Below are 15,217 nucleotides of genomic sequence, written 5' to 3'. Positions count from 1 at the left end.
GTTTTCTTTTTTCTTTTTTCACTTTTCTCATTTTTTTTCCTTCTCAAAAAGTTTTGAAATGGGAATCAACCATGTCATGTGTACTTTAGTGTTAAAAAAAAAAAAATAGTCTGGGGACTTCCCAGGCATCTAATGGTTAAGACTCTACACTCTCAATGCATGAAGCGTGACTTCCATCCCTGGTCAGGGAACTAAGATCCCACATTCCATGTAGTCCAAAAAAAAAACAAAACATTGGAACACAAAAATGCATTTAAAAGCTGGAAAGGAGTTGAAAACTGGAAAGCAGAGAGTTACGATTTTCATGCAATATTTATGGTTTTCAAGTATAGACTTCAGTTGATTTGAAAATACAGCTCATCACTGCCTTCTTCAGTGCAGTGGTAAAAGCCAAACAACAGAAAACAGCAGAACCTACACCTCCAACACAAGGATGAATTAACCTAAGTCCACTTTGGAAAAACTAGGCTTTCCCCACTCTGCACCATCCTTTCCCCACTCAGCCTCCTTTAAAATCTTCTGAGGGTCTCTGAGGAGCACAGTTTGACTAGTTCTGTTCTGGGGACTCCCTGAAGTCTCTCCTCTGCTGAGCCTCTTCATCATCAACACCATCATCATAATTACATCACCAGCATTATCACCTCTACCATCACCACCATCACCATCGCCATCACCACATATTATGACCTTAGAATTTATCCCCTAAATGAAAATGTTTTGTTTTTAAAACTATCATTCTCTTTATCTTTAAAGCATACCATTTTCTTGGTAGAATTTATGACCTTGAAAATATTTGAGTAACATGGTTTTCATAAACCAAGCTCTCTTGACTGTGTTATCAATTAAAAAATCCATCTTTTAGTTGTAGCCTAAAAGACTATATGAAAGAAACTGTGAAATGACTGACTTCTGTGAGTAGTCATTTTGAAATGAATGAAAGCTCTGAAATAAACCAAGGCTGAATTCTCTTGTAGGTAATTTTCCACTCTCCAGCATAAGCGCAGGAGCTTTAAAAGGCTAAAATATATGCATCTGTTGGGCAGAAAGTTTGAGAAAGTTTATAAATAAGAGGGTTTATTCATATCCCTAAAGGGGGCTTTCCAGGTGGGGCAAGCAGTAAAGAATCTGCCTGCCAATGCAGGAGACCCAAGAGACACAGGTTCAATCCATGGGTTGGGAAGATCCGTTCCAGTATTCTTGCCCGGGAAATCCCATGCACAGAGGAGTCTGGTGGGCTGCAGTCCATGGGGGCACAAAGAGTTGGACAAGACTAAGCACGCACGCACACATGCACTCATATCCCTAAGACATCACATATTTCATAGCATTTTGAAGTTCCAGGTATTTCCACACACATTAGGTTAACTGAACCTTACAAGTTACCTCTGTTTTACAGATGGGAAAACAGGCTCAGGCCAAACTTGCAACGGTGTTATAACCAATGGCCAGTAAAGATTGAACAGAAACTTGTATCTTTAGAATAAAATTCTAGTGCACCTTCCATGACAACATTCTATCATTAAACTAGTTCCACTAAATAAAAGCCTTAAAAAAGAAAAAAGTAATGAAGTTCTGTATCATGTTAAATTCTTTTTAACCGCTGTCTGAATGAATAGTTCACACATTCTAAAAATAGGTGTCTATAAAAATCTAAGTAACAAACTGTCTTAAGTGATTAAAAGGATTACACAATAGCATAAAGAGAAAAACTTTTTTCTTTTGCTTTTAAATTCCAAAATGTTGCCATAGAAAGATAAAATTTTAAAGAAAAAGTATTTACAAAGAGCTTTTAAAGCTCCAGTAAGAGAAATTGTAATTAGGTATCAGGTTAATCGGGTAGGGAAGTGCCACAAGATTTACTCAGAAGGCTTAATTTAGTGCTAACCCTGACAAACCCTATGGAATTCATTCTTTCTCATCACAGTCTTTTTAACTGAAATGGCAGAATAATAAACTACATCATAAAGTAATTGCAAATGCTTTCTGTAGTTGAAAACACAAGCGTACTATGCTGCACTGGTAACACATACTCGGACACTGGGTTTTTCAAGGGGCAGAATCCGGGTAACCACTGTTTTCAGCCTTGGAGAACTGAAGCCGCCTCCCTCCATTGCCTTGACAGGGCGTAAAAATCTCGTGGAGAAAGTGTTCTTAGCTCAGAACTCCAGCACTGGACAGACTCGGAGACATCTCATCCGTCCACTTCTATCCTTGCAAGGGATTATGAAATGCAGAACCGAGTGAAAGGCTTACTGAAAACAATAATCGAAGGGTCCATAAGAAAAAGCTTGATGGCCCTGCTTTTCTTCAAAACGGCAGGATGAGGCTGCTTCCCTGGGGTCCAGACCCTGTGAGAAGCCCCGGTAGGGGAGGAGTGGCCGCTGTGGGCTCAGTGGCGGATCTCTTCGGTGACTCTGCGGGCTGCTGGGGCACAAGTACCTGCGAGAGGGGCCGCCCACCCCTTGGGAGTCACTACCTCGCGTGCCGGCTGCCCAGGCGCCCGCATCCAGGGCGGCGTGGGCTCCCAGCTCCCCGCTCCGCAGGGACCCCCGCTGTCACCGCCGGGAGGCTCCGCCGGCTAAGCCTGGCGACCTGCAGGCGCCTGTGGGCAGGACTGGTGGTGCCCTTGCCACCCCCGGAGGATTTGAAAGCTTTGATTATCTAATTGCAGCTGACACTAAACCGATCTTCCTGCCTCTCAACATTCTTTCGATGGTCACACCGTTTTCACTTCAGGACCCGGTTGCCGCAGCAAGAGAGCCACTTTCCTTCTGTGTTTTTGAAAGTCAGCCAAAAGCGAAAGGGCGAGCTGCCTATTGGCTGCACGCAGACAACGCTGCCCTTTCCTATTCCTTTGTTTTCGGTTCCTCCTCTTTCCCGCTCTTCCCCCAGAACGTTCCTCTTCCCCCGGAATGTCTGGCATACCAACACTAGCTATAATTTTCTAAATGAGCCCCATATGTAAATTGGCACGTGTCCAACTTCTTAATTACTTTCCTGTTTCTATCTACAAAAGATCTAAGTAGCGAACACCACCACATATTAATCAAAGCCTCTGTTTATAAACGTACAAAGCAGCCACCAAAACAATAGACTGCCTTTAGTGCAGCCAGAAAAGAGTTTTTTAAAAAGATAAAAAAAGCTCACAAGTGTTTCAAGCTGGAGTTACACTGCAGATAGGCAAAAACACAATGTGAATAGAAAATCTTTCCAGAAGCTTCATAGGGTGAATCAGTGCATTTACATACTACTCACACCTTATCAGGTAACATTTGTTGCCAACTGGCTGGATTGGAGCTTCCTTCCAGAATCAATACAGGAACTTAAAATCTATTTCTATCTGCATTATTTTATTAGAAGGCCAATGTTTTATTTCAGGACAAACTGTTGTTATTTAAACCGAGTACCTGGATCCGGGCCGGGTTGGCCTGTCTGTCTCACAGGAGCCCCTCCACCCACCGTGAGGGGTGGTAAGTCTCTTTGTGGGCCATCTCATGCCCCAGTGATGGGGGACGGGCTGAACCCTGCCCCACAGTACTTGTGCCGCCTAATTGGGTCTCTATCCTCTGGAGCTGCCCCAGTCCTTGAGGCCTCCTGGGGTGTTAGACCAGAATTTCTGTAACTGACATGCTCCTAGGCCCTCTTCCTCACAAGGCTCTTTGCAGGGCTCCCCTCAGTTCCTTTCCAGTCCACACAGATGTCTCAAGGCCTCTTTTTCCCTGGCTACTCTGGGCATGCCTGTTTGAGAGCCATGTTTTTCCACAAGGGATGTGACCCCTAGGAGTTAATCTAAATGTGGAGTCAGAGCATCAACAATTAATAGCAACTGTCCACCTGAAAGGGAGAAGGCAATCGTAACCCACTCCAGTACTCCTGCCTGGAAAATCCCATGGACGGAGGAGCCTGGTAGGCTGCAGTCCATGGGGTCGCTAAGAGTTGGACATGACTGAGCGACTTCAATTTCACGCACTGGAGAAGGAAATGGCAACCCACTTCAGTGTTCCTGTCTGGAGAATCCCAGGGACCGGGGAGCCTGGTGGGCTGCCATCTATGGGGTCGCACAGAGTCAGACACGACTGAAGCGACTTAGCAGCAGCAGCAGCTGTAGTCCACCTGAAAACATCTTTTTTTGAATTGGAAGCCCAATATAAAGAATCTGTGCTTAAACTTACTTAAACTTGTTGAAGGTTCCCCTCAACATTAGCATTACTGAACCTTATAAGTAAAGTGGCCAGGAGTTAGCTGTGCATGCTAGATTGAAAGTCTTGGTTCCCTTAGAACACGTGATAGTGCTGGCGTAGATAATGCTACAAAAACTACAAAACCAACAGCGTCTCTCCAACAATGCCCTGGGCTGACGTGGAGATGGCATGAAGCTAACACAAACAGTGGCCGGTAGAACCTGAAATCTGGTTAAAAAAAATAATAAAACGGAGAGTGATTTATTCTTTTTGTTTAAAAAAAAAATGTGTTTTTAAGTGAACCATTTTTAAAGTCTTTACTAAATTTATCACACCATCGCTTCTGTTTTACATTTCGGTTTTCGGGCCAGGAGGCATGTGGGACCTGAGCTCCGTGAACAAGGGTTGAACCCACACCCCCTGCACTGGAAGGTGAGTCCTAACCACTGGACTGCCAGGGAAGGCCCTGGACGTAGCTTTAAATTGCTGCCCTCTGGTGACCTTCAAGCCAGTGAAAGTTCAGCCTGTTCTCAAACACGGGTGGTTTTTTATCATCACCTTCACCCAGGTTGGTCATGCGAAGTCAATAATGCTGCTGGCCACTGGTACTGGCTGCAGAGGCAACAGTCAGTTCGGGTGTGTTTCCATCACCTCCGCAGATCATGCCACGTAGGGCAAAGAATAACTTCTGAGGATTAGGCTGGTAGTCAGTAGGTATTATCATACACTCATATTCTTGGGGAAAAACACAGAAAGTTAATGTGCTGGGCCGAAAGAACTCCTAACTTTCCTTTTCTTATCATTAGAAATGGTCTGCTGTTAAATTCTTAAGCAGGGGTTAAATCCTTACCCCCTGCTTGAGCAATTCAATCTTAGTTCTGTTGACCCAGCACTCATACTTTTAAATTTAGTCTTAGAGGAATGCAATCATGAATCAAACCATGTTTTTCATTTTAATGTGGAGAGGCTACAGGAGTGAAAACCCTAACACAAATGCAAATAAACACATAAAATCTATGTATTACTTTAAAAAAAAGTTATAAGAGCTTTTACTTCAAGCAGTATCTAGAAAAGTTTCAATGCAGCAAGAAAATGTGGAACCCACTAACAGAATGTCACCTGGATATGAATGAATTCATTAAGTAACCTGCACCGTGAGAAAGAAAAGTTTATGCAGATTTTGTGAGTGTTTTCTAGTTGCGGCTCCATTAATAGTGTTTCAAAGGTACAAACATATTTGCAGCATGTTTCAAAACTCTCACAAGTTCCACATTCACAGCTAGCATCTGAATTTACTGAGCGCTTACTATGTGCAGGCCCTGTGCTGAGTATGAATCAAATACCTCAGTTTTTCAATATAAGCTTCTTAAAACACCAAGCTATATAAGTCTGACTATACAATCTCTGTTAAGATTGATCAGAAGACCATATTTCAGTGTGGAGAGTAATCGTATACTTGACTATTAAACTGGTTGCAGTTAAGCAGATGGGATTCTATTCAATGAATATATTTGATCATTTCTTCTCTTACTAGCTTTTTGCTGACAATCAATTGACCTACATCCTCTCTACTAGGAATTTAGCAGATGAAAGTCAAGACTATTTGAAGAGACATGGCAAAGTTGTCTAAAAATATTTGTTCCAAATAAAACCACAAAGTCATGGTTTTGAGAAATAGTGCTGTAAATACTTCAATGTCACATTGGAATTATTACCCGTATTAAAAGGCAGCACACAAAGGAGAAAAAATAATATAAATTGTGACATGTTTCTTTTAAATTCTAATCTAATACAAGAAGCTTCCTTGCCTCTCTAACTACGGACCCAAATTTCACCATCATGCTAGAATCAGTGCCAATTGCTGAATTACTTGAAACAGAAAGATTTAAGAAAATAATGGGAGAATCATGGCAGTTGAACACATGGACTTTGCTCTCTTCCAAAAATTTCCCTAAAGCTCCAGTAAAGAAAAATTTTTTACACTGCTAATCCATGAGGTCGAGCAGAGGGGAACAGGAGAGAGGAGAGGAGAGATGCTGACATTCTGAGGCTGGAAAGCAAATGAGCAAATGGCCAGTTCTCCTGTGAGCCCAGAGAGAGCTGGCGTTGAACTGCAGGCCAGGACACCAACAAGCAGCGGGCAGCGCAGAGCCCCAGACCCTGCGGGGGCGGAGCAAGCAGCACTGCCTCGGGGTGCTCAAATACATCAGTTAGAAACGGCCACTCCCCATAAAATGCTATTACCTCCCTGCACAGAAAGCATGTGTGCAGTACGAGATGTCCTAATTACCTGGGAGAGAAGGGTTTCACTATCAGTTTTCACTGCAGGGCTCTAAAGCACCTGCCGTGATGGATTTATATGGACTGACGAAGACCTTTCGTTTCTGGTGAGCAACAGACTTAGCTGAAGTAGCTAAAGTGAAAGAAAGTGAAAGTCGCTCAGTCGTGTCCGACTCTTTGTGACCCCATGGACTATACGGTCCATGGAATTATCCAGGCCAGGATACTGGAGTGGGTAGCCGTTCCCTTCTCCAGGGGATCTTCCCAGCCCAGGAATCAAACCCAGGTCTCCCAAATTGTGGGCAGATTCTTTACCACCTGAGCCACAAGGGAATTAGCTAATGCCATCTGCAAATACACGAGAAACAATATAAATAAGTAGGGGCAATAGAAGTAAACCTTAAAATCAAACTGAAGCGAATGTATCTACCATCGAGCTAGCTTTGCTAAGTGTACAGTAAATATGTCCATGTTTACTACTGAGCAGCAAAGGTGAAAACAGCAAACCACTTCTCAGGTAGAAAGAGTGCTCTGGTTCTGGGTGGTTTACCTGGTTGGGGCTTACTGGGGTGTGGCTGTGCTCCAGCTCCAGGCAGCGGGGGCGGGCTCAGCCCTGCAGGCCCAGCACCCTGGGTGGGGCTCACGCTGGTCAGGGCCCCTGTGGGCAGTGGCTGACCTCTCTTTAACAGCTGCTTCTGTTCTTGCTGGCGGAAGCGTGGAGGCACCTCGCGAGGCAGGTAACGGGCTGCAGCTGGCTGCTGGCCGCCGGCAGACGCACGTTTGCCATTGCTGCCGCTGGAGAGGGTGCTGGTGGAAGTACTGGTACTGGTGCCGGCAGGTTGGGGCTGGCTTGAACAGGTCTTGGTAGGTTCTGGCACTAGAAGGAACAGAAGGAAAAGACCCTGACTCCTTAGTATTATCACCACCTTCAACCCAACCCAAACCAAAGAAAACAGAACACAAAACTGAGGAATGACAATGTAAAGCTTTGGAAGTGAACTGCACCAAAGTCCAGAGTTCCAGGCTTCAGACCCACTTTTCTTATAAATGAACCTGGATCCTGAGCTGTAGCCCTTGGCCAGTTTCCTCACCTGAAAGGGAGGCCATCAAGCTGGGTCAGAGCCACAGGTCTCCAGCATAAGCAGGAGTCAGGTTAAAGGGAATTCACTTGGTTGGAAGGGAGGGGAGGCTGCCAGTCTGCATTTCTGGTAAGTTCCCAGGGGAGGCTGGTGCCCCGGGCCGTGGGCCCACACCTTGAGAACCACTGCTCTCGGTCAGTATTTCTCAAAATTAAGAGATCATCAGATGTCCATGAATTTTTATATAAATTTGTTTTAATTCTGAAGAAAATTTATATATATATATATACATATGTAACATTATAAAAACCATTATTATCCCTCGCAATCAGCCTGCATTTCTCATCTCCTCAGTGAGTTCCACCATCCATCCTGTGATCCCATTGTACATAGTATCGCCTCTCTGCCCACGGTTTTTCTGTCGCCCTGCATGGCAAACCCTTAATTCTGGATGAAGCCACTGTCCATTCTCTCCACCCTGGCTTGGACTGCCGTGCAGTTTGAAATCACTAAGAACTCCTGGGCCCTAACCTCAGGGCACCCTCAGTGCTTCCTGACTAGCCGGATGACTCACTGAACAACCTTCCATTCTCAGGCGATAATGCCTTTATGTCCCGACCCCAGAAGATAAACTTGACCTTACTCTTCAGAGAAATAAAGGCCAGTGGGCAAAAGCTGCAGGTGTCGCCTCCTACAGTACACATCACACTGTCGCCTGCCCCACACTTCTGTTACTCTTCCCCCAGGCTGGTACTGTACTTCACCGATTGCAAGACTCACATTTCTTCACGTGTTAAAATCACTTCATCAGCACATGTCTTACCACTGATAGCATGTCCCTTTCTTGGCGGCACATGAAATACTGGGGCATCTCACAGACTGTGGTGTCAGGACACACAGATGACTCCCTCCACAGCTCTGGGTCCCATCTCAGGGACTGTGTGTCTTCAACCCATGACACTCTCCAGAGCAGACAGAAAGGCCCAAAGCTGAAGACTGGGTCTTCCATTAATTCTTTGTTTTACAAATATTTATATTTTTTCTTCCGGGCAGACAGTAAAGAAGCTGCCTGCAATGCAGGAGATCCAGGTTCAATCCCTGGGTCGGGAAGATCCCCTGGGGAAGAGAATGGCAACCCTCTCCGGTATTCTTGTCTGGAGAATTCCATGGACAGAGGAGCCAGGCAGGTTACAATCCATGGGGTCGCAAAGAATTGGACACAACTGAGCAGCTAACACACACACACGCACACACACACATACTTTTTTTTCTTCCGGAGATTAGTAGATGGACATCACTGAGTGCACAGGAGAAGAGAAATCCGGCCCCCATGTTCACGTGTGGAGTAAAGGAGAGCACATTTCCGACAAGCCACCTGCCCAGGGATGCGGCCACCCTGCCACCAGCTCCTCCTGGTCGACACGTGAACATGCCCACACCGGTGCTCTCTCCTGACAGCGGCGCTCCTGCTCACCTCAACCCCACACCCCCCGCCAGCCACCTCCGACCGGTCCCCTCTCCTCGGGCACACTTCCTGAAGCCCTGCTTCCTCACCTGCCCTGGGTCTCTCACCCAGCTCCTCTCACCCCCCTCTTCCTCCTTGATGCTGAAATCCTACGGCCCCTGAGCTTTCTCTGCTTGCCCCCTCGGTTGTCTGTATTGGCGGTGACCACTCTGACCCCCTGAGCCTCTCTTCTTCGGCCTTCACAAAGCTGGAAGTCCATTCTCAGAGTTCCTCTGACCTCTGCAGCCACTCTTTCCTGCTCCCAGTGACAAGCTGCTTCCTCCCTCTCTAAAGTTCTGCTGCAGACTCTCATCCTGGGTCATCTATCTACTCCCGCTTCATTCATCAATCCTGTGGTGATGGTCTAAGCCCTAGAGGGCTACTGGACATCAACATTGATATGGACATCGATGTCTTAATGGGCACTTCAAAGTCAGCATGTCCCAAACACTCATCAGCTTTCTCACCTCGGCAGTGTTTTGGGGGTTCTTCCCGACCCAGGGATCAAACCTGCATCTCTTGCTTTGCAGGCAGATTCTTTACCGTCTGATTGACAAAACAATGCATAAAGCAGTTGATCATATCTCAGATTCAACAAAACATGGTAATTACTAGTCATTCTTTAAATATCAGATTAAATGTTACTTCCCTTGAGAACCTTCCCTGACTCAGCCGGGACAATCTAGGTGCTTCTGGAACATTCACAGTTCCCTGTATTTGCCACAGTATTCGGCATAGTATATATTTATTTATTTTTAAAGAAATATATATATATAATGGATGTTCATCTAAGCAATATATGTTTCTTTTTAAAGAAACTGATAAAACCTATTATAGGGTGATCTTAAATGTATAGGGGACCTTCAAATTTATTTTCAAATACATTTTTTCCTGACATTGGCTTTCAGCTAATTAAGGTGGCAGCAGTACCTAAGTATTTACCTAAATGAATGAAAAGCTTATGTCTGCACACAAAAACCTCTACAGGAATGTTTATAGAAGTTTTATTCATAATGGCCCCAAACTGGAAGCAACCAAGATATTCTTCTATAGGCAAGCAGATAAAACAGACTGTGGTATATCCATACAATGGACCATTAGTGTTAAAAAGAAATGAGCTCTCAATCCATGAAAAAAGAAATGGAGGAACATTAAATGCATATTATTAGGTAAAAGAAGCCAGTTTGGAAAGGCCACATGCTCTGATTCCTACCATATAATATTCTGGGAAAAGGCAGAACTACAGAGAGGGGCTTGGAGCGGGGGGAAGGGAGGGAGGGAGGGATGCGCAAGCCAAGTACGGGAGTCATTTAGGGGTGGAGAGTGACACGGTGGTCCTGTAAGAGTGGGCACGCGGTGTGATGGCAGTGGGTGCACAGTGGGTAATAGTGGGATTTTGTAACAGTGGACACACAACGTTAGGCATTTGTCAAAACCAATCAAACTGTACAACACAGAGCGTGAACTCACAGGAAAACTATGGACTTTAGCTAATAATAATGTATCAATACTGGTTCAACAGCTGTAACAAAGGCACCACAACAAGGCAAGGTGTTAATAATAGGGGAAATGGAGGGTAGGTTGGGGGTGGAGAGATGGAACATGTGGGAATTCTTTATTTTCTGCTCAGCCTTTCTGTAAACCTAAAACTGCTCTTAAAAAAAAAAAATACAATCTATTAGTTAAAAAGACAAAAAACAAAAAAGAGAGTTCTACCTGCCCTTGTTACAAGACCCTATTTCTCTTTTGTCATAACAGACACTGACTGGCCAGCTACTACCAAAGTCAAGGTGCTTCCACCTGCCATCCATCCGGTCTGTTCAAAGGCCGGAAACAAAGAAAACCTACCCAAACTCAAAACCAGGAGGAAACAACTGGCAAGGACTCGGAAGCAACAGGAGCCTAGGAATCACCTCCACCTCCCCTCACCCACACAGAGCCCGGGAGGCCCAAGTCTGCACTGCCCATATTAATATGGCAGCCACTAACCACATGAGGCTACTGAGCACTCGATGTGTGAACCAAGACATGCTGTTGGTACATTCACATGCATTTCAAAGTCAGTGCACAAAAATCTCATTGATTTTCATTGAATTAAAAATATTAAGTGATCTCACCTGTTTGTTTTTAATCTTAAAATGTTGTTACTAGAATATTTAAATTCCTTATGCGGCTCACGTGGGTGGCCTGAATTTTATGTCTATCAAATAATGCCAGTCTAGAAATAGCACTGTCTTCTTAAAGGAGGTAAAATTTGAGTTGGCTTCTCAGAAATACGTTAAATGTAAATAACTGTTTCCATGAAGGATCATCGACTATGGCGGACAGATCACAAGCTTTTTAGGTGACAGGTTTTCCCTTTTAACTCTGTACTAGCGGAAGTGCTGGTGCCGTGTCTTACCAACAGGAAAATGTCACTAGATGTTTGCAGAGTAACAAGTGAGAGCAAGGGCCCAGCGTGCAGAACAAGGGTAGTACTCACAATCTACCCAGAGATTTTTCAGATCTTTGAAACTATCGGGCAACTAACAATCTCAACTGATTGAGAATCTTAAAATCTGGATCTGTTCTTATGCTATGCTATGCTATGCTAAGTCGCTTCAGTCGTGTCCGACTCTGTGCGACCCCATAGATGGCAGCCCACCAGGCTCCTCCAACCCTGGGATTCTCCAGGCAAGAATACTGGAGTGGGTTGCCATTTCCTTCTCCAGTGCATGAAAGGGAAAAGTGAAAGTGAAGTCGCTCAGTCGTGTCCGACTCTTAGCGACCCCATGAACTGTAGCCTACCAGGCTCCTCCATCCATGGGATTTTCCAGGCAAGAGTACTGGAGTGGGGTGCCATTGCCTTCTCCACTGTTCTTATAATAGAGATAAATCAAATGGTCAGGTTTTGACTATCCACACATGCTCTTCAGAGCCAAATTTCTCCATCTATCACTCCCCAAAGATGTACGGCTAGGGTGTTGAAGCAATCCTGACGTTCCTCTTCTCAAACGGGCCCGGATCTAAGGGTCTCACAGGCCAGTCCATGCTACACATCACTATTTTCATAGTAGAATGCCTTAAGGCAAGGGGAACTGTAGCTTGATTTATATGGATTGGCAACAAATGATTTGTCTTATTTAGGAAAAAAAATTAGAGCAGCAGCCAGTGAATAATTATATAGCAAATAAAAGAGCTTCCAGCAAGCTCAACGTTTTGGTTCCTTTAACAAACCTTTGCTTTTTTTCTTTTACATGAGGGTGACACCTGCTGGTGAAAAAGCAGGACGTTAAATCCTGATATAAGCAAGCAAGTCCTTTCAACAAATTTTCTTTCCAAGAAACAGTTTTCTGCTTTCGGGTGTCACACCAGAGTCCAAATAGTTTACAAATTCCTACTACTGCTTTTCCAAGACAACCGGCCACTGTAGGGCAGGAAGTGCAGACTGTCCCTTGAGTGCCCTGGGGGACTAAACTTTGGCATGACACTCTGCCATCTCTAGGAGACCAAGACAGAAGGCGCTGCCCTTGCTGACCCAGCCTGCTTAACTTTTATTCCACTCTGGACTCCCCAGTCCTGTCTTCTGCTTCTCTAGTCATTGTTCCATGGCCTGAGCCCCCAGTACTGCCATTTGGACGACCCCCCTCCAGGCCCCCTGGGCTTCCCTTCACTATGCTATCCACACCTCTGAATCATCCCAAACTCCAGTCTGGTTTCCAGACTGCCTAAAGGTGCAGGCTCAGAAAGCTGATGGGTTCTGTTCCTACTTAAGCGATTCAAAGCCAAGCTCCTACTGCTGCTAATGTTCCTCTTGCAATCTACCATAGTCTGCCTGAAGCCCCCTTACCCTGTTTCAAGCTTTCCCTGCCTCTTTCAAATCCTGATACCCAGCCCTTCTCTTCTCTAAGTCTCTGACTGGGACTCTAGGTACCGAGACCAAAGCTACTCATGCATTTACACACATACAGGCTTTCCAGAGCCCAGCTCCACGTGCTGGGACCTTTCAGTGGACAGACTCCCACTGGACTCCTTCCAAAGGCAGACTCTCACCTCCCCACGTCCTTTGCTCACACCTTAGCAGGAGGAGACGACTGATGAACGTGATGCCTATGAAGGTAAGTGGTCACCAGAAGGTGCAAAGTGCTGTGAAAAACGAGGAAAGCTGGGCAGGGTAAACGGGGCTAAAGCTGACTTTTCTCCTGTTGTCTGCTATCAATTTCACTCCCACAGGTGTTAGTATCCTCATTTATCCTCTCTGAATTTACTTATTTAGGAAATATTTAATGAGTGCCTATTTTGTGCCAGGAACTGAGTGCATTGAGGAAAATAAATAGATATGGTTCCTGTAAGATACTAACTTAAAAATGATACCACAAGTAAACAGTTACAAGCTGCCACATGCATGATAAACACGTGGGACAAAAGAACCTCACTTGGGTTAGGGACTCAGAGAAAGCTCCACTAAGGAAGTGACCGCTAAGCTGGGCCAAGGGAGCGTGTCTGCAAGCTCACTCCCAACCAGCCTGGACCGGGCATGGGAAGATCTGGAAATGGGAAAAGGCTTCCGTACCTTGAAGGCCTGAGACAAGGCTGGTGAGGCTGGAGTTCAGCGCTCAGGGGAGGGCTCCTGGACGCCAGGTTGGCGAGGCAGGTGGAGTCTTTGTAGACATTCTGGACCCCCTTGCTTGGCCACTGGCCGGAAGAGCACTTGGGGGCAGCCTGGTGGAGGGTGACCCCGTGGTGTTCCTGTCCTGGCTGCAAGGCACGGGCAAGCCTGGAGCATCCAGTTTTGGGCAGAAGTCCTCTGAGGACAGGCTTCTCTGATTACAAACTCATGGAGAGTCCAGGATGCTGTGACTGTAACTGGTTGTTTAAACTTCACAAGCAGGCGACCTTGATCAAGAACCGACTGTATGGGCCCCAGAAACAGGAGTTGTGCCCAACAGCACCTCTGCGTCCCATTCTACACACCTGGGGGGTTGGGTTCCCGCTAGGATCTACCTTATGCTGCTCATCAGAAACTTAACAGAGCAGGGGAGGGTGGGATGCCCGGCACACTGAGGTGTTTCCATCTTATTACCCAAGTCATACTACAAGACGTTCTTTTGTAAAAAAAAAAAAAAAAAAAATTATTTGGAAATAATTAAGAAGTACAAAAAGGCATAGAGACCAAATGGTCAAAAAACCTCCATGGACCCAATCTCCAGCTTGAGAAGGAAAAAAATGTCACTGATTCCACCAAAGGTTCTTCTCTCCTTCTCACTGGCTGCATGCATCACCTCCCCAGGAGGTCCTGGCCATGCACACTTTGGGGTTTATCCCTCCCATGTGTGGCTCCTCTTCAGATCTGGTGTCATGGCTATGAGCGCAGACCCATCTGTTTAAATCTCAGCTCTGCCACTGAGTGGAGAAGGCAATGGCAACCCACTCCAGTATTCCTGCCTGGAAAATCCCATGGACAGAGGAGCCTGGTAGGCTACAGTCCATGGGGTCGCTAAGAGTCGGACACGACTGAGCGACTTCACTTTCACTTTTCACTTTCATGCATTGGAGAAGGAAATGGCAACCCACTCCAGTGTTCTTGCCTGGAGAATCCCAGGGTTGGAGGAGCCTGGTGGGCTGCCGTCTATGGGGTCGCACAGAGTCAGACACAACTGAAGCGACTTAGTAGCAGCAGCAGCAGCAGCAGCCACTGAGTGGCTGGTGAACCTGGGTGAGTTATTTAACTCTCTGCCCCTCAGTGGTGCTGTCTGCAAAATGCAGGAAGCCGGAGGATGAAGTGAAGGTAACAGTCAACACCTTACTGAGACGTTCTTTGAGGAGTTAATATTAACGTGTAAAGAGCCCTTTAGAACAGTGTTGGACACAGAGCAAGTGCTCCATAAGTATATTATGTTACAGAAAAAGTTCAATGACACTTGCTGAAGATGGTAAAGCAGACTCGATTCAAGGTCATCACATCGGGGCCACTGTAAGGGGATTTTACAGTAGGGGAGAGACTGGCTCAACTAAGAATACAGTGTCAGCAAGTAGGAACTTAAGAGTAAGGTAAGGAGCTAATGAACAGCCACCCTGGCATTTTAAAAGTCTTACAAGAGCAGCAATCAAAGGTGCCCCCCTCCCCGACCAGCACAACCACCACAGGCCAGCAGAGGCGGGTTCACAGCTGCAAGGATCCAGCAGTGACCTGA

The 15,217-nt window shown here is 45.7% G+C and overlaps 1 protein-coding gene across 14 annotated transcripts in view; it reads right to left on the bottom strand.

Moving 5' to 3' along the window:
• Positions 1-15,217, bottom strand: part of TNRC6C (trinucleotide repeat containing adaptor 6C) — a 115,541-nt gene that overhangs the window by 45,332 nt on the left and 54,992 nt on the right. For all 14 annotated transcript variants that reach the window (XM_081575641.1, XM_081575642.1, XM_081575643.1 and 11 more), the window contains one exon: positions 7,012-7,338. In XM_081575641.1, coding sequence (XP_081431767.1) covers positions 7,012-7,338 — 327 coding nt within the window. The remainder of the gene's footprint in view (positions 1-7,011; positions 7,339-15,217) is intronic.

Source organism: Giraffa tippelskirchi, chromosome 3, assembly GCF_054371585.1.
Source record: "Giraffa tippelskirchi isolate mGirTip1 chromosome 3, T2T-mGirTip1v1.2.pri, whole genome shotgun sequence".
NCBI classification, from domain to species: Eukaryota; Metazoa; Chordata; class Mammalia; order Artiodactyla; family Giraffidae; genus Giraffa; species Giraffa tippelskirchi.
This window is presented reverse-complemented; position numbering and strand designations above follow the sequence as displayed.